General features: G+C 43.2%; 1 protein-coding gene across 12 annotated transcripts in view; it reads left to right on the forward strand.

Moving 5' to 3' along the window:
- The window catches only part of CACNA1G (calcium voltage-gated channel subunit alpha1 G), a 1,457,373-nt gene that overhangs the window by 975,489 nt on the left and 462,586 nt on the right, over positions 1–19,298 (forward strand). For all 12 annotated transcript variants that reach the window (XM_069654906.1, XM_069654897.1, XM_069654896.1 and 9 more), the window contains one exon: positions 1,957–2,142. In XM_069654906.1, coding sequence (XP_069511007.1) covers positions 1,957–2,142 — 186 coding nt within the window. The remainder of the gene's footprint in view (positions 1–1,956; positions 2,143–19,298) is intronic.

The following is a 19,298-nucleotide window of genomic DNA, read 5'->3' on the forward strand; positions in this document are numbered from 1 at the left end:
TGAACTTTCAATTGCAATACATGCACACAATAGCAATATGTGTCATGTGGAGTATATTATCGCAACACCTGGCAAATGACGGCGTTCCCTCTGCAATAGCTAGCAAACAGTGTCAGGAACTGAATATGGGATATCAGTGCCTGGCAAATACCTATATAATGACTGTACTGAAGCTAACATTATTGACTTCATCAATATATCTGGCATTACAGCTGGGGTTTCACTGTCTATCACCCACTGCTATCTTAAGTGCAGCTAGTATCAGGAATTAATCCTTACTCGGCTGTGGGTGTACTCGGAACCTCAACCTTCACATTACAACATAACAACCATTTTATGCTTTGGGTGGTGCCAGGATGTTGCATCTGGCAGAATTGGCACCATAGATTATTGCAACTCTCAATATCTTGCACATCCTGCATATTTGATACAGCGCCTTCAGATTCTTCAGAATCAGGCAACTAGAGTTGTTACTCAAGCCCCATAACAAGATCACGTTCCACCTCTTCTACTGCAGCTACACTGGCTCCCTGTACAGTGTCGGATTCCGTTTAAGTCCCTCTGTCTGGTCTATCGGAGCGCAATATCTTCAATCTGAGTTCTGTCCATATCGTCTCTGCACTCGCCACTTCTCCTTCTATCGCTGGTCTAGATTGGGCGGCAGTTCCTTCTCTGTCACTGCCGTGACCCTATGGAACCAGCTGACTCGCTCACTATGTGCAATAGAGGATCATTTCCAATTCCGCTGAATACTAAAAACGCATTTGTTTTAGGAAGGCACAATTCCCTCCGCTATATCTGCTCTGAATCTACTTAGTGCCAAGTTGCCTTCTGGTGTAAGTTGCTCTTTAAAAATCTCCCGAACATAACAAAACATAACATAACTCCTGCAGGATAATTGTCTGCGGGTACCAAAAGCATCACTGTGTTGCCATTGTTCTACTCAAGCCTGACGTCACAGGGTTAGAGAGTTTTGCATGCTTCAATCATAGATCAGAATTGCCAGGCTGGGTTGGTCTGCACATGACACCACTGCATACCACTTGCATTGCTGATTGCTCCCTGGCCCGTTGTAAGAGTCAGCTCTTTCCCAGGTCCTTTGCATAAGGCAAGATCACTTGGCCATTCTGCTGCCTCCTTGAGATCATTGTGTAGAGTCGTTTCTACGCTTGGGGAATGTTCTTTCCCTTTGACTTGCTATTGGCCAATATCAAGAGATCATAAAGGGCCTCTTTTTACTTATTTTAAGCGCAAAATGACATGAATAGTAAAAAATAAACTGTGCCATTTTAATGTGTATTTACCTTTTGGAGCGGGTCATAGAGCGGGAAGAATGTTCCAGGTGTTTCTATGGAGCGGGAAATACCTTCCACTTGTTTCCTCGCTCTTTGAGAGGAAACGGCCAACATCTCCACCAACATCTAATGTTGACACAGGTGTGGAGGATTCAACTCAAAGGGATTCCACCTACTCTCCACTGTAAAAGGGAAACGGAATCAATAGCGGCCGGCATTACCGCTTCTTTTCTGGTTGGGATGTGAAATAAGGCACAGGAACCAAGGACTACCCAATTCTTGTGCCATTTCTCACACCCCGGCCAGAAAATACCAAATTCACGCAGAGAGGAGTGGAAATACTGTCGCGTATGTCGTCATGTCAAGGGGATTGACACTGCATTCAGAATGAGTCTGTGAGTGTATTGCTTCACTAGACACTTTGCTTGCTCACTTCACTGTCTCAGTTTTTTTGCAATTACTGTTTCAACCTTTGCTTAATTTTTTTTCTCTGTTTTTCATTTCCTCCTTCCACTTCTAATTTCTCCTATTACGTCTTTAGATTTCCCTCTTCTACCATCAATTCCTTGGCTTTCCCTTCAAAGTCTGTTTGCTGCAAGTACTTTCTCCACAATTTATCAATGACTTTTGTTCCCTGTCTGTTATGCCTCTTTCCCGCCAGCGTCTGGGAGATAGTGGGACAGCAAGGGGGTGGACTTTCGGTTCTGCGTACCTTCCGTCTCATGCGCGTCCTGAAGCTGGTCCGCTTCATGCCTGCCCTCCAACGCCAGCTCCTTGTGCTCATGAAGACCATGGACAATGTGGCCACCTTCTGCATGCTTCTCATGCTCTTCATCTTCATTTTCAGGTATGTGCCATCTTATGCCACTGCGATGGGCATTCAACTCCCAGAACCAATCAGATGAGATTGCCAAGCCTAATGCATTTTCTCTCATTTCTGATTGACCACAATTTTAAGTACTGACCATTCCTTATACTTTTTTGAGGTTACCACAAACGGCTGCAGGGTTTCTCCTACTCACAGTTGTTGATCATAGAAATCACATATTTTATTATGGTGGTGGGAAGTGTTCTGCCTCACTAAAGGGTACTCGGTCAGAAACGGACTGAAGGCCCAAGAATGTGGAGTCCAGCCTCAAGGACACATTTGGATGCTGCAATTGGGTAACTGAAAGGCCCATTTTAATCCATCAATATGATTTGCCTTCCATTTGCAAGTCCTGTATTTTCTCTCCCTGTCCATGTACTTGCTTTATTTGGCAATATTTGGCAATATACATATAGTTAAGTAGAGTATCATGTTCTATAGGAAACCCGAAAAAATGATTTGCTAATAACTTTTGACTCGCACAACGGATTAGGTTGAATTTCTGCAGAATACACACCCCCGAAACCCCACCCCCTCCCAGACTGGAAATGTGGGGAAAGACACATAAAAAATTAATTAAGAAAACAAAAAAACACAGTTTCTGCCTAGTCCCTATTTATTTTCCCATAGAGAAAACATGTTTCCTCAAGTGCACTGCCAAAACCACTGGATGGAATTGGACCAGATATGAAACAACTTGAACACGAAGCACAAAGCAATTACTCTTTTTCTGGGGGTTGAGAGGGTCTGGGGTTATTGTGTCCAAGAGTTTTTTTTAATTTTTAAATATTTGACAGAGAAGAGGGCCCCCTTCTCCCAAAATAATAAGGATATCTCCCATGGTGCATTGCAGCAGAGAAGATTTTCAGAAATGAAAAAGCAGCCATTTTATTTTTGTTTGTCTTGAGATATAACCGCGGCTATACCCGCATCTAACCGAAAACGAAAAGACATAAAAATACCATTTGGAGGAGGAAAAATGACACACTGGCATCAGGCTAGAGGTGGGGGGTGAAGAAGGCACCATGTGAAATTGGGGAGTTGGAAGCGGGCTAGGGAGGAAGTTAAGAGCACAAACGTTTTCTCGTAGATGCGGTTATTAAGCAGGATAACTGTGACTACTAGAGAAAAGGAGATCAGGAATGAAAGTGTATCACAAGGAACAATGAGGGTTGGGGAGGCATGGTAGAGGGGTAGGGAGGGAAACATGAGTTTAGAGGACTAAGGCGGGCATGCCAGAAGGAGAGGGGTACCTAGTGAGTGACTGGGGGAGAAGGAAACATTTCTTTTCTGTCGTTTTTCCCAATAACTATGGCTATAGGCAGTACATTGCTATTATAACCTGGGTTATGACGAAAAAGGTGTTTTCTTTGCAAAAAGTGAATAAAGAAAAAAGTATTTGGACAGCTACAGTAAGGTGGGGGGTGGAATGTGGGCAAGGCCATGGCCAGTGGGCTTGAAGTGTTTAAAAATATACAACGGATATACAGTGGGCATGGCCGAAGGCCCTGGCTAGTGGACCCAAAAGAGAGGGGGAACATATGCAATGGCCATGGTTTGGTAGTGTTTTAAAATATAGAGTGGGCAGGGCCAAAGGCCATGCTCACGAGCCAGAGCTGAAGGCCAAAGGCCCTGGCTAGGGATTTCGAAAGGAAGCCATAGCCAAAGTCTGTGCCCACCTAGTGGGTGTAAAAGAAACATATTGAGGGAATGGTTACATGTCTTTATATCAAAACATTTTATGAATAATGCACTTAAAACAAAACTTGTATAATGAAAAATATAACACATTTTTGTTTCTTTTTTTTGGGGGGGTGGGGTCCACACAAACACCCGTTTCCCTAACAACCCACCCCAACTGTTTCCCCGCAAGATGTAACACTTTACCCCACCCCTAAGTGCATTCTTCATAAAAATTGTCATTATAAAAGATTCGATATATGTTCATTCTTTATAACATTTTCATTATAAAGACTGCATACCGAGGGAACATAGCCAGTGGCACAAACTATGGTATAACAAAACCCTTGAAATTCACTGAAAAAATGTTAAAGTTTAGGTAAGTTGACTAGATTTATCGCAACAAAGCCCTTGAAATTCAGCGGAGGTGGGAAGTCATGACCTGCTTAACTCAACACGTTCCTGTTACAAAGCCCTTGAGCACATACATGTTATAAGAGAAGTAATTCACAATAACATACCAATGGCATTATGGGGGAATAGCATTTTGGGTGACATCAGCGGGAGACCGCTGAGTTAAGCTAGTCATGACTTCCCACATCTGCTGAGTTTCAAGGCTTCTGTTGCGATAAATCTGCTCAACTTACCTAAACTTACTAAAGTTTTTTCAGTGAATACATATATATGTGTGTATATTTATATCCATAAATATATATAAAACAAGAACTGACACCAAAAGTTGCTGGGTCGCACTAATCACACGACACCACAACACAGACAAAAAATAGGTCTGTTGTAAAATTATTTTATTTGGAGAGTAGTCCACACGAGAAAAATGCAAGCACAAGTATGTGCTTTGTGCCACTCTAGGCACTTGTTCACACTGAAAAATACAACGTACCCACAACAGTTTAAAACACTTAGGTGCAATTCTGTAGTGTGTGCCTCCTCAAGTAAAATGAGTCTCTCAGGTCAGCTATGTTGGAAAAGATCACTCACACTTTTTTAATGCACGCAGTGGCTCAATATTGTGTAAGACGCATATATAAAAATGTAAATATATCAAAATAAATGCTGCCCTTGAATCACAAGAACCATAGGTCGGCAATTACTTGTCTATTTAAATGTCGCCCACTAATGTGCCATGTTCCATGAATGCAATTTTATTTAACCGCTTCTTTTGCCAGGATTATACACCATTCGCTCTCACAAAATGTTCTTCCATCTTGGAAAGGGTTGATTCCAGCTAAGGATAGTTTTCTTCTGTGAGCACCAAGGCTTTTCTTATATTTGTAATCCTACCAACTGATTGGTTGTGCTTCTGAAATTGAGCATTTGTTGCAATAAGGAAACCAAACAATAATTAAAAAAATGGAAAATAACAGGCTCCTATGTGGACTCTGCAGCTTGGTAAACTGGTCCCTTGCAAGGTCTGTCAGAAATTCAGAACCTATGCAGAGCCTATCCCAGGTCTGCTCACCTCCCCCGTTATGGACAATATATGCGTAGTCGTGCCATTCCCGTGGGAAACACATGATGACAGTGGCTCCAAATATCATGCCGCTCTACTGCCCTCGTTCTACTTTTAACCGCAGAAGAATACAGCACTCCGTTATCTCCTCCTACTAGAGATCTGTGTTTTTCCTTTGGTTGTGCTGCTGTCAATAACGGCTTGTGCGAGGAAATGCGCAGGTGACAATGCGACTATTCCCTGCTGAGAGACAGAGGCATAGAGTGAGACAGAGAGAGAGTGTGAGAGAGAGAGAGAGAGAGAGAGAGAGAGAGAGCTACTCCAGCTTATGAAATGCCAGGTACAGCTAATGTGACTCAATAAACCCTGCTTAGCCAGCTCGGTGTTCTTAGTTTTTCTCTGTTGTTGAAATGTAACGTATAGGCAGGGACTAGTCACGCGCCAGTATGGCTAGGGTGTCCTTGTTGCCAGGTACCTCAGTCATTTACTGCAGGAAGTGTATTCTGGTCGTCTTCATCATTTGTCTCTTTCAGATGAGCTCACACATCCTTCCGCTCCCAGCCCCAGTCCACTGACACCGCCTTTCACTCTCCTGCGTATCTCCTCGTCTGAGGAGAGATCTGTTCAGGGAGGATTCACAGCCTGGGAATCTGCAAGCACCCTGGCAGGATAAAGTCTTTGGAGCTTTCATCTGTGTGCAGCTCGATCCCTAGCTATAAGCATCTCCGGGCCTTTCTGCCTCTTCTTGTATGGAGGCATGGGGTGTCAGTCACTTCCGTTCTCCACCATTTGGGGTTCAATTGAGATGCACGATATAGTGGGGTGATTATCCTGCGAGCCTCCTCCTAGACTCTTAGGGTGACTCCCTGCCCAGCCTACCGCTTATCGTCTGCTCCCCTGACATTGGGGGCTCTTGCAGTTGGAAATAACCTACCAACCCTTCTGACATGGCATATCCAATGATGATGGTTGTGACCGCTTCTGCCGAACCCTCTGAACTTGCCCTGTTTTCATCTTAGCCCCATCTTCCGGCGTTCTTTATTTTCATATTAACTTACTCTTCAAGTCCTTGAGGCTTAGGAGCTAGGAGGGGCGAGTATGTGTCTTCCTGGGCTCTGAAGTTCACTGCTTACCTTCTGCTCTGAGCTCGCATCCATCACTCCATTGTTCAAGCAGATCAATGATTCCTATGAAAAGCAGGGCCTCTAGCTCCCTTCTTCGGTGCACAGGCTGCGGTCTGCCTCTCTGATTCCTAGCAGCTGACAACTGAGACACGTGACCCAAAGCACAACAACGGGACAGCATCCATTCCACTCATTTTAATACAATTGCCACTTGCCCTGATTGCCAACATCAATCGTTTTATAACGGTGCAATCCCATTGGAAAACGCTCTGTGAATCAGACCCTGAATCTCTTTGTCCACTTTAGCTTTGGTGGGAGCTGCCTATTCACATAGGCTAGTTAGAGTATTTCCCGATAACTGTCCGCAACGAAACATGACAAGGCTGATCAATTTTCCAAAAAGCGGCCGAATGAAATGTATAGGCAACAGATCTACCTAAATACATTTTAAGTATCGTCAAGAGTGCACCCTAAAGAACTTCTATTTCTATATGTACTGCTTTTCTTCGTGGTTTGCAAAAGTGTTGAACAGCAGCTTCAGTAAACATCACTACTCGACTAGTGGCCCTTGCTCTCCTTACCTACATCAGCTTTAAACAGAGCAATAAATGGCACTTAGATAGTGGTGGCCATCCTGCAATCACAGCGACTTGGCTGCTTAGCAAGATCTCTTTGAACGTCAGGTGGGAGCAGCGGTGACCATAACCATGTCTTATCGGTGTATACAGTGCACTGATCTGTTGTTATTGATCCATAAGCAGTCTTATGGTCTAAACATTGGTGGACCAGAGGTTGGAACACATGCCTGGGATTGATTTCTTGACAACATTCTACAATGAAACATGACAAGACGGATCAATTTTCCAAAAAGTGGTCAAATTAAATTCATAAACAACAGATCTTCCTCAATACATTTTAAGTATCGCCAAAGAGTGCTTGAGCTCTAAAGAACTTCCACTTATATGATTTTGTATTTTTTCTATATGGTCTGCAATTCTGTTTTGCTGTATTTCCTGAGCTAAACGGGACTCGGAAATGTTTATGACCTAAATGCTCTGCTGTAGCTTAGCTAAAAAAACCTCATGCAGATTCCCTGAAACAGAGGCAGATCAAACGCCTCCCACAGTATCCCTGGATTACCTTTTGGGGTATAGCAGGCAGAGAACACCAAGCTTAACTCAGAGCTGCTGGAGGTGGGTAGGTAAAAGTAGCAATATATCATAATATAATAATAATAATGATTATTAGTATTATTATTAGGGTATTTATTAAGCACGGACCATTCACCAGGAAGCAACGGAGTGCTTTACATTCATAGGGGGAAGAGCAGAGTGAAGGAAGCAGAGGAAAAAAGGGGCAGGGAGCTAATGGCGAGGGATATGGGGCCAATTGGCAGCAACGGGTCTACAAGTAATCAGGGGGGAGAAAAACTGAGTCTCAGGTAGGGCGATTCCTTTAAGTGGAAAGTCTTGAGCTCTTTGCTGAACTTTAGAAGTGATGGGGCAAGTCTGATGTTGGCAGGGAAGAGGTTCCAAAGTCTTGGAGCATGGACAGAGAAGGCCTGTCTTCTGGTTCTTTCCTTCTTTCACCGTTGTAATTCAAGCCACAATTGCAACGTTTTACGTAAAAGAACATGGGAGTATACTATACTTGAGAACAAAGTACACCTGTCTTGTACACCTCTTCTTGTTTGTCTTTGTCTGAAAAATGTGCCCCGATGCCTGTGGTGCATTACAGATAAACAAATAAATAAACAACATCTTAACATATCACCCTTTTTTCTTACCTGAAATGAGCATTGCATCAGCCTGCACCTGTTAAAATGCCTGGCTACCTTTCCTTGTTATTGCCAACTTAGTACAGTAGGTATTTTGATGTTGCTCTGACATGTTCTTTGTCATTTCCTTCTGTGGCAGTGGCACTCCCTAAAGCGTCCAGGCAGTTCTGTTTGGGCGCAAGTGTATTATCCTTCCATCGTTCATATTGATGTTCATATTGATCTCCCTGTAATATGCATGAGCTTTTCCTTTTCCTGTGGCTGTTCGGATTTCTTTTTCCAACATAAAAAGTAGAGGTCACATAACAAACAGCATATAGATACATGGTTCCACAAGTCTTCAGCAATGTCAGATTCTAGATATGTCCCACAGGCATCAAAACCAATGGTCTTGGATAATCGCTGGCACGTTGGCATACATTTGCATCCCTGTTTAATCATCTTTATTAAATTTTAGCACGTAAGAGCAGAACAGCGTAAAACAATGACAGACAATCTTGAAGAGTAAAACATACTGAACCAGTTGAACATGAAGAACAAGAAATAGTATTAGTAGAATTAGAGGCATTTCAAGAATACACAATGGAATGATGATGAATGAAGTAGGACCAATAATGTTGCAGTCGCAAATTAGATACAAATCTTGTGCAAAGACGAACAAGGGGGACAAAAAGGGGAGCAGACAAAATACAGACACGAGGGCGGATGGGGGAGGTCGGGAGGGGAGGGAAGGGAGGGAGCTTACAAAAGCAGTGTAGTAGTACAGGTTTATATTGATATAATACAATGGCAACAGCAGATGAGTAGGCTTATGAAATTATACCATAACCTGCAAAGAGGATGCATGAGCGAAAACTCAGGTTCCATGCGATGATGCATTAAAACAATCCACATAACTAAGAAAAAAGGGCCATTTGGCGTTAAGTTTGGGGATTTTATCCAAGCTTGTGGCCATACATGACTCAATTCTATGCACGTAACAAATATTATTCCACCATCCTCTGACTGAAATGTTATGAGAATCCTTCCAATTGGAGGTGATTGACTTTAGGGCAAGAGCAATGAACAAGTCGTATAGCTTGGCGAAGGAGTGCAAGTTCACATTGATGACCGCCAGACTCCCCACAACTATGTTAAAAAAGGATAAAGGGACATCAACTGAGAAAATAAGCCTGAGAAGCTTCCAAACTTCCTGCGGAGAAAGCAAATACATATGAACAATCGAAAAACATATGTTTAAAGGAGGCAGGAGCACAGCCACAAGACCAAGATTTATCATCAGAGTTCTTACTGGATTTGGATAATTTGACTGGTGTGATAAATGCTCTTTGAATGGAGAAATACTGATGCTGGGTTAAGTTGGCCGAGGTGGAAATGCTCCTAATCCTGGAGTACAATAGGGACCATGTATGATCGGTCAACGAACATCCCAGGTCCCTTTCCCATTTTACTCGCACTGGCCACATTACAATCTTAGAGGACAATACATTGTAAAACTTAGAAGCCTTGGTTTCGGAAACCATGGTTAATAACAACAGTCTGGTGGTAGGAATTGCATTAGAAAAAAGATGAAGTGCATCCAGACATGCATTGACCAAATTATTATGAAAATGAAGGTCCGAAACAGGGATAGAAAAGAGATTGCTTAGTAGTTGGAAAGGGGGATGAAGGAACCGTTGACAATTTGTTGAATAAATCTGATGCCGTTCTTTAACCAGGATTTGCGACATATCATTTTTATTTTTAATGGTAATGTTCTTATTATGCCAGAGCAGTCGGGAAAGATTCTTGGCAGGGGACGAGGTGTGTGGAAAAAGAAAAGGTCTGAAGACAGAGACAGTGGCTTTGACAGGATGAGATTGTGTGGAAGAAAGATGGTTAAAAACATAGATAAGATCAGCAATATTCTAAGGTTTGTCCAGAAGCTTTTCTAAAGCACACCAGGAGGGAGCGTCAGCAGAGTTAAAGGGGGCAAACCAGCTTCGAGATTGTTTGAGTTGAAAAGCTGAGTGGTATAGTTTAAAATCCGGAAACCTAACCCCGCCAATTTCATATGGAGTTTATAATTTTGCAATAGCGATTCTTTTACTTTTACCAGAGCCCCAGAGAAAATTAAGAAGAATTGAAGAGATGGCTTTAAAAAATGAGGAATACAGTGGGACCGGAGGAAGTTGTAAATAATACAAAACAATAGGAGATAACATCATTTTAATGGTGCCAAGTCAATCCCATCATGAAAGGTAGAGGGGAGACCATTTTGAGGTAAGATCGTTGAGCTTGTCAAGCAGTATTTGCTGATTGAGTTTGATAGTGTCATGCGTTGAAAAGGCGAAATGGATACCTAGGTATTTGATTGATTCACTGCACCACTTAAAGCTAAAGACGTCCAGATCATGTTTAAAACAATATGAATTTAGTGGTAAGATCTTAGCTTTTCCTTATTAACTTTGTATCCTGATACTAGGGAAAACTGATGAAGTCTGTCGAGCAGGTATGGAAGGTGGAGTTGGGGATCTTTAATTAGGATGAGGATATCATCAGCATAGGCGGCTATTTTTGAGGTGGAGATTCCAGATGAAATGCCAGGAATGAGTTTGTCGGATCTGATGAGTTCAAGTAATGGTTCGAGTGAAGGAATATGAAGGATAGGGGAGAGGGGACAGCCCTGTCTGGTACCTCTGCGTAAAGGAAAGAAGGAAGAAGATTGGCCGTTAATGGTAATGGAAGATTTGGAACACGAGTATAGAAACTTGACTAGAGACATAAACTGTTCTCCACTGCCGTGCCACCGAAGAGATTGGAACATAAAATCCCAGTTGACACGATTGAAAGCTTTCTCCACATCCAGAGCAAGAGCAGCAAATCCATGTTTATTTTTCTTATCTTTGGAAATTACATGAAAGGCATCAAACAGTAGTCTGGCATTTGCAGAGATATTCCGCCCCTTAACGAACCGCACTTGGTCGGATTTAATCATAGCGGGGAGGAACGATTCAATCCTGTTGGCAAGGATTTTGGCGAAGATTTTGCACTCAACATTAATAAGAGATAGTGGTCTATAATTACAGGGAAGCGTAGGATCTTTATCTGTTTTGGGAAATAATATAAGTATAGCTTCAGAGAAGGAACCGGAAGAGGAATGCTGGGCAAATACATTTGCATCCCAAGGTCCCCTCCACCATGGGAGGCACTGCCCAGCTTTTAGCACAGCCATTACACCACTTTCAGCAGAGGGATCAAGTCAACTTGCATTCCAAGTACTGCAATGTAGGAAGTAGGTGTTAATATCCCAGTGGGGCACTGTCTGTGCAAGCTGTGCCAGCCTGCAACACCAGCACCATCTCTTACAGGGGAGGGTTTGCCATGAAATGCTTAGGTACCCTAAACAGATGCTAGATTGATTGCTCCCTCACCAAGTGCACAGGCCCCACAACACTACATTTCCCAGAATAGACTCTGTTCATTCAGTGCAGATGTTCACACCTGTTCTTTGATGCACTCTGTCCTAATATGTATAAAGCCCCAATTCTTACACCGTACAGAGCCCTGTGTACCAGAATCTATTATATTGTGTAGCTTAGATAACCACATAGTTGACTGTATATCCCAAATCGTACCCTGCCCCAGAACAGCTGACCCCACAGAATTACATGTACCACAGAGCACCCTGCTCTCATAGTACAGATAACCTCATTGGGCTAAGAACCCCCAGAATGCTCTGCAGCTCACTTAATAAAATGAGTCTACAAGACGATGTGCCCCATTAACCAGCCAACCCCCCTCAATACAGATACTTCAACAGGGCTACATGTTTCAAGATGCACTGTGCTTCACTTTTTTCAGATGCCTCCCGGTGTACTTTGCCAGTACACTTAATAACTGCAAAGGTGTGTTCTTTTGCATGAGATGTTTGTATATGTTAGATATGTCAGCCGCTCTTCCATGCCTTTGGGGAAACAAAACCTAAAATAATAGCAGAACCCTGGCAGCAATATCAGAACCCAAGCTGCCCCCTTTTTCAGGTTGAGTCTTCGAACCTCTACACTAACAATGCTTTGGTTATGACTCATGTACAAAGCTAAACAAGCTTATAAGCTATACAAGCTCAAACAAAGCATAATAGATCACTATGCATAAGGTGCCATCTTGAAGTTGGCATTCACTGCCTGAAATGGAGTACACCATATAAGGTGACATGTTAGGTATGGCTAAACCGCACCCAAAAGCAGTGTGATTTGGATCTAGCGCCACGCAGTGGAGAAAGCGAAGATGTGCAATTAGTTTTCTTGTAGGTGTATCAACAATAAGGCAATAAATATATATGAGGTGGCTAGCCGAGCTGGTTACCATATTTCAGCAAGGAGCACATTGTGTCACCCTTGATTACAAATGTCCATTACAAATACTGTACACATAAAAGCGGACGCGATTCTCTTATCGAGTAGACCCAAACATAATTGGGGAAGAATTGGTATAAAGCTTCATTGTGCTTAGTGAGGCTGCAGAATCAGTGGTCTATTACATAAGTATATATTGCATCGGATGCTAGAGGATGGGGGCCTTCCTAAATACTCATTAACGTCACCCTAGCACAGTGTTAGATTGCAGCAGCTATTAATTTATGTTTTATGTATTTATTTATTACATTTATATAGCGCGCAGACAGCCCAGGGGCATTGTGGCACTGTTACTTGTAAGGAAAACTTAGTTACAATGGGTACAGGTTGTGCCTTGGGTTACAGTGAGGCAGTGACCTGTGATCAGATATAGGTGGTGTCAGAAGGAAAGGTGAAGGATTCGCTGAATTGGAGATGGGGTTCAGACTAGAGTTACAGTAACTTCTGATCCTTGGAAGAAACTTTGACATAATCATGACTTCCAGGACCATGCAATGATGTTTCTTGGGGGTAGACACAAGAATGGGGGTAGACACAGGAACACTGGGTCTTGCATCCTTCTTGCTGTCAGGATAGCCTCTTCCATTTGTGCCTCCTCAGGGGGTCATTATGGGAGGAGACACGGGCAGACTGCAGAAGCGGGGTCGGTCACAGAAAGGGGGCGGGGCACACATCTCTTTGCCAAGTTGGGAGTTTTAGGGCTCATGTCTGCAGGAACTTTGAAAGTTTTTCTTTAGGTGATATAAGCTATCCAACCATATAAAAGAGGAAGGTTCTGCATGGTGCGCACCAGTGTGTTTGCTGCCCTGATGTTTGTTCCCGCTGTGTCTTACATAGCGCCTAGAAACCACAGACTCTTGCAGGCAGGAGAACAGTTCTCAATAGACTCTTCAGACTCCACCAGCACATGACTGGACCAGGCAATGAAGTGACATAATGGGTCCCAAAATGTCTCGTGCAGTGCCTCCAGCTCAGAGGCATAGCTGGGGGGGGGTGGGGGTCGCTGAGGGGGCTATAGCCCTGGGTCTTTTGGTTGTAGCCTGTATATATAGAGAGACAAAGCTAGAGTGTAGATGCTGGGGGTGCGGAGAACAATTTATCACATAGGGGACCAGTCACAATTAAAATATAATTTTAATGATGAATCATAGAAGTTAAAACAACCAATTAAATGAAGTGGTCTTTTGGTTGTAGCACCAGATAAAAGCTCAAGGGTTACAACCAAAAAGGCTAGCTAGACCCCAGTCCGAACAGTCCCAAAATTAGTGTAGCCCTGGGTCTTTTCCAAATCTAGCAATGCCCCCGCTCCAGCTCATTGCCTGCATCTAGCAGAGGAACCTTCCAGTGGCCTCCCCCAACATCCCCTGAAATGTTCCAGCCAGGATCCTCTCTATTTGTGTCTTCTGAGCAGCTGGGTACAAAAAACCATGTTCTATGACATAGGCTTTCCATGTCGTTTGGGCTGATTTCTACACATGTCCGTTGCAGAATGCCTCCGTCATCCAGTTGGTTTAATTAGGGGGCTGCCTCTGGCTTTCCTGGAGACAGACGCCCAGCCCAGCAAAAGCACTGCAAGCAGAACAGTTTCTTTAGGCAGGTGTACAGGGGTCACCAGGTTCGTCTAAAAGTTAAAAAAACACACAGGCGCTTCAATGAGTGAAACACCAGCTTGGCATTTAATCCGGTGGGTTTGCTAGCTTACTTGCTAGGAAATTGTCTGTGCTTACAGCCCAAGTCGTTAACCAATTCTTGCATCTGAGTACGAACCACTTCTTCTCGAATTGGTGGCTTGGTGACCATTGGTAATCCAGGGTAGCATGGTAATCAAAACCAGCCAAAAGAGGTTCAAGGAGGGTATTCCTTTTTTTAATAATAATAGGTTGACATTTTGCAGCACACAGTGAAATATTAGAAAAAAAGTCATACATGTACCAAGTTTTGAATGGTAACACAAAACACCAGTAGATGTTAGTTCACCAACAGCACATAGGAGCTTTTTCAATTAATGTTCACGGTGCATTTATCCCCAATATATGCCAGTATTGTGCCATTATTTTAAAGCATTGTCATACTGCCCATGCCAATATAAGCCAGTATTTCCATTTCAGAACACGTGTGTTGGTTTTGCCTATAATGCCAGTGATGCCACTGTAAGAAGACAGGTGCATGCTGGCTTTGCCAATAGATGCCAGCATTCTCACGTAAGGCTGCTCATGTTGACCACTAAAATAAAAATGTCAGTTCTGGGTGAGCCAATTTTCATTATAATTAATTATAACTGTGCTTTTATAACACACTTAATACCAGAGATTGGTTTCTAAGCGCAGGATCTGGATTCAAACCTGTGTTGCCCTGCATTGTCTAGCTCCTAAAACAAGCACGTTGCCCCTGAGCTATCCCTCCTCGCATTAAATGCCAGTATCCCCACATAAGAGCACTCATGTTGGCTTTGCCCATATTGGCAGTAAAACACAAGGAATGATGACCCCTTACTAAAACATGCTCATGCCGGTGGTAAGTTTAGTCTTCTATCCCACTGCTCCCATGGTCTACCCCAGCTCCTCATTTCACATTTTAACATTCACTGGTGGCCGTGGATTCTCTGATCAAAAACAGTTCTATTGCCGCCAGCACCGACTAAGTCATGCATACAGACAGATGCTCTGCTCATCCTACACACATGCACTCACACATACACAAGTTCCCGCATTCACAAAGACGCACATTCACACAAGATTAGCATGCACATGCTCACATTGACACCATAAACACACATTCAGACACTCTCACATGCAGATATATACATCTGTGTGCTTACCTTTAAGTACAGTGATGAGGGACAGATGAATACGTCAGTCATAGCTTCTTCCACTCCACCAGTTCGATATTGCACTGGTGACAAACGTTTCTCACTAAGACAAGCATACCGCCCTTTTTCCAAGCAGGTCCAGCAAGAAATGGACACACTCTAAAGATGAAGATGGCATGAGGAAACCAAACTAACGTTATGACAATACATGCGCATGCATTAGACACGAAGCAAATGTGCACTCAACATGAACACTAGGTAGCACATGCATTTATACACGAGAAATATTAACATAGCATCCAGAAGACATGAAGAATACTAACATAAGCAATGTATAAAATGAATACAACATGAAGGGCATGCATACATGGCTCACTGACACAGAAATGCAACAGTAATGGGCAGCCATCTTTTCCAAAATGGAAGCCACAAGCCACTTCTAAGTAAACAAAAGCCTTCAAGACTTCATGAGAACTCAAAATGCTGAAATAACAAAATACATATCCATGCAGAGCTCAGACAGTAGCTAGTAAACCAAGCCAAGGTTACCAAGAATAAGGGAGGATAGGAACGGCAGAGAGAAAGCACAAAATAACTATTCCCAAGACATAAACCATGTATTCTAAGAATGATTAAGAGTACAGCCAGCCTTCGCAAGCCAGGTGCGGGACAACTATAAGCCAAGAGATTCCATGAAGAATAGCTCAAGAGTGTCCCCAATGGTAAAAGAAACCATAACACTCACGTTAATATTATATTAACACGGTCCCATCACACATGACCCATAATTGAAGAACACTGTCTATTCATTAGCAATGAACACAGATAAGGAGCCTGCCTTACTCCTTACGTGTATTCCCAGGCACGAGATGTCACACAAGGCCAAATACAAAGCAATAACCCTGGCTCATGGCCTAGAAATGAGGGATGGTATCTTCTTTAATGAAAGGAAAGCAGTCCGTAGACCTCTCTCCCCCTACTCCTGTCTGGCTCATGTCATGATGACCTGTCAGTTGTCCAAGGTTGGGTAGCAAGAAGCCAACCAATCAGAATCCTTAATTTTAGGCTGCCATTACGTAGCATGCCAACATTGCATTTTAGAGATGATGTCTTTATTACTTTATCAATTTAGAGGTGTTCTCAGGAGGAGCCTTCAGACAAGCATTACCCAATTAGAAATGTAACCCCTATAGAGTTTCTGAACATTTTTTTTTCATGTTTTATTTTCATTTTGCTTATAACAACAAAACATGAAATAACAAAGAAATGTGTAAAGTTTTTGAACATTTAATATATAAACTGTTGTTCTTGATGAGCACGTTGACCGCATCAAGAATGATATGCCTGTATGCTGTCCCTGCTTTACTTGGATGATAATAAAACTGGGTTTCATCTTGCACTCTCGAGTCCGATTTGATCTGCCTCCAGAATTTCTGTGTAATTTGGGACTTCCCAAGCCCTCTTAACAACAGCATGGTCCTGCGCTTGGACCTTTAGCTCCACTCGTCTTATTGGGCCATGCCAGCATGAATCAAGGACCAAGAAGGGAATTTGATTGGCACTTCCCTCCCTGAGTCCCCTCTCCTCTATTGCCCATAAAAAAGAAACAAGAGGAGCACCCAAATTAGACACCTTCATGGGTGTGTGCAGTTGCACTTGGAGTGCTCCAATTGCCAGATGGAATAACCAATAACGATCATGGACCCAAATAACCGGACAGACTCAAAGAATATGGCAACATTCTTCTTTAATATCTCAATAAAGTAGAGAAACCTGGTGAGAAAACAGATTACAGCTCACACAATCTCGACAATAATTTGTTATACAAAGGCTTTATACCTCGATGTACATCAGCTATGTCGTCATCCTACATGGCAAACTTTAAAAACCTATTGACAAGAGGGATTGGTTAAGGGAACACCTATACCTATATTTCATATAAATGTTAGTATCATCATTGGATGCCCCATATCTGGTAGGCACTCCTTGAACTACCTCTAATACACATAATACAGATAAATAGCAGAATAACAGCAGCTGAATGGCTTTTTGTAACATTGTATGGTACGCTGCTACATAGGCCCTCATGATTGGTTGGCATACTCTCCCAACCTTGGATTTACGGCTTGTTTGCAGCAGGCAAGCAAAACGAAAGGGGGCTACATTCTGTGTGGCTGTCTGAGTACATACCATCTCTCATACACTCAATGTGGTATGGGAATGATACAGGGGGTCCCATTTATTGCTCTTCTCCGACTGTTCCAATATGATGGCAGTGAGGTGGTGGAAACTGGCAAGATAGCGTCTACCTGCTCCTCTACAAAGGAGGTGAGGAGCAGGCACTAGAGATGACATGTACATCTTCCCCTTTAGAGCTGTCTATGGACCGTGCTGCTAATGGCCCTCTACTGGCTGCAGGTGCAGAGTCCTCACAATCCTCCACTTGGGACAGTGCCCTTAATGGTGGTCTGCAGACAGTAGGCAATCACTCTGTCATGCATAGCGCTCCTGAATTGAAGTGCTGTTCATGACAGAATAAGTGACGGCTGGTACATAATGGAAAGGGCTGCACCCACTATGCACCAGCTGCCTCTGTTAGTGGCACTATGCATATTTATGATATCGTATGATATGATATAACATTTATAGTGCACCTATACTCAAGTGTTTCAAGGCGCGACGAGGCAAAGGAGGGGAACAAAGGGAGGACAAGACAACGATCTTACTAGACCATGTGACATTGAGATCGCTCAAGTGCAGGGGAGTGGGAAGGGGAAGAGTGCAAGGAGAAGGGGAGGAGGAGCAAGTGCAAGACATAGGTTCAAAACATAGATAAAAACAAGAAGTGTGGCCAGAAGGTGGCATTGCAGCGGTTAAGTGCAGACAGCAAGTGTTAGAGAAGTGCAGGTAGGGGGACTGTAGGGTTGCAGATACAGCCCCAAGTGCAGGGTTGCCAGTAGGCAGTGCAGATGTGCAACTGGGAGGGCAGGGTCCTGCGCCTGTGGTACAAAGGGTAGCCGGGTAACCAGTGCAGTGTTAGACAGGAGAGCAGCAGGGAAGAGGAAAACAGAAGCAAGGAGGAAAGTCTTAAGCAGCTTCTGGAACCGGAGATGGTTCTGCTCAAGTTTCAGAGAGGCAGGGAGGATGTTCCATTTGGGTCTGTGTCCTTACCCTATATGGCCAGAGGGAGGCTTGCAAAAAGAGCTCTCTCTCACGTTACATCACTTGTTTGTTGTTAAGTGACAGAGTTGTCAACGCCCTCCTGGAGGTCAAAGCTAGTAAGTCAAATAGTCCACTATCTTCTGTATCTCAAACAATAACCCCCTTGCTCTCCTCTGGCTAAGGGAATCTATCTGAAAAATAAAAACGAAAAATAATATTGAGGCCGAAAAGATACTTTATTTTGGTCGAATTGCAAAAAATGTTAGGGGGTTTTTGCACCTTTTCTTTTTATAATGCAAGGCGAGTCCCCCACACCTTCTCACTTCCTCCTACCTTAATTTATACCCTTACCCTACCCCTCATTTGTTTTTAAAGGTGCAAAAATCTTGCATATATTTGATCCAAAAAACTCGATATTTCGGCCTGGTTATTTTCTCATTCGTTTTTATGAAGGATTGCCGGCTAAGTAGGTTGATTTAATCACTCGCAGGGGCATAAAAGATGGTAGCCAGTGTTCTGGCGGGCTCCAGATTACCGGGACTTCCGGGGCTTTTCTAGATAACCCAGGATGCATTGCAATTGTTTGTACTTGGCTCGCTTGGCACAGAATTCATTTCACAAGATTCCAATCTAAATAATGATTTCTTCCATGGTTCGCGAGGGTACTAGTGAAAATGCAGATAATGCTATTTTTCAGCGACTAAGCTAAAATGGA

This window comes from Ambystoma mexicanum, chromosome 3q, assembly GCF_040938575.1.
Source record: "Ambystoma mexicanum isolate Mex_15411 chromosome 3q, UKY_AmexF1_1, whole genome shotgun sequence".
Classification (NCBI taxonomy): Eukaryota; Metazoa; Chordata; class Amphibia; order Caudata; family Ambystomatidae; genus Ambystoma; species Ambystoma mexicanum.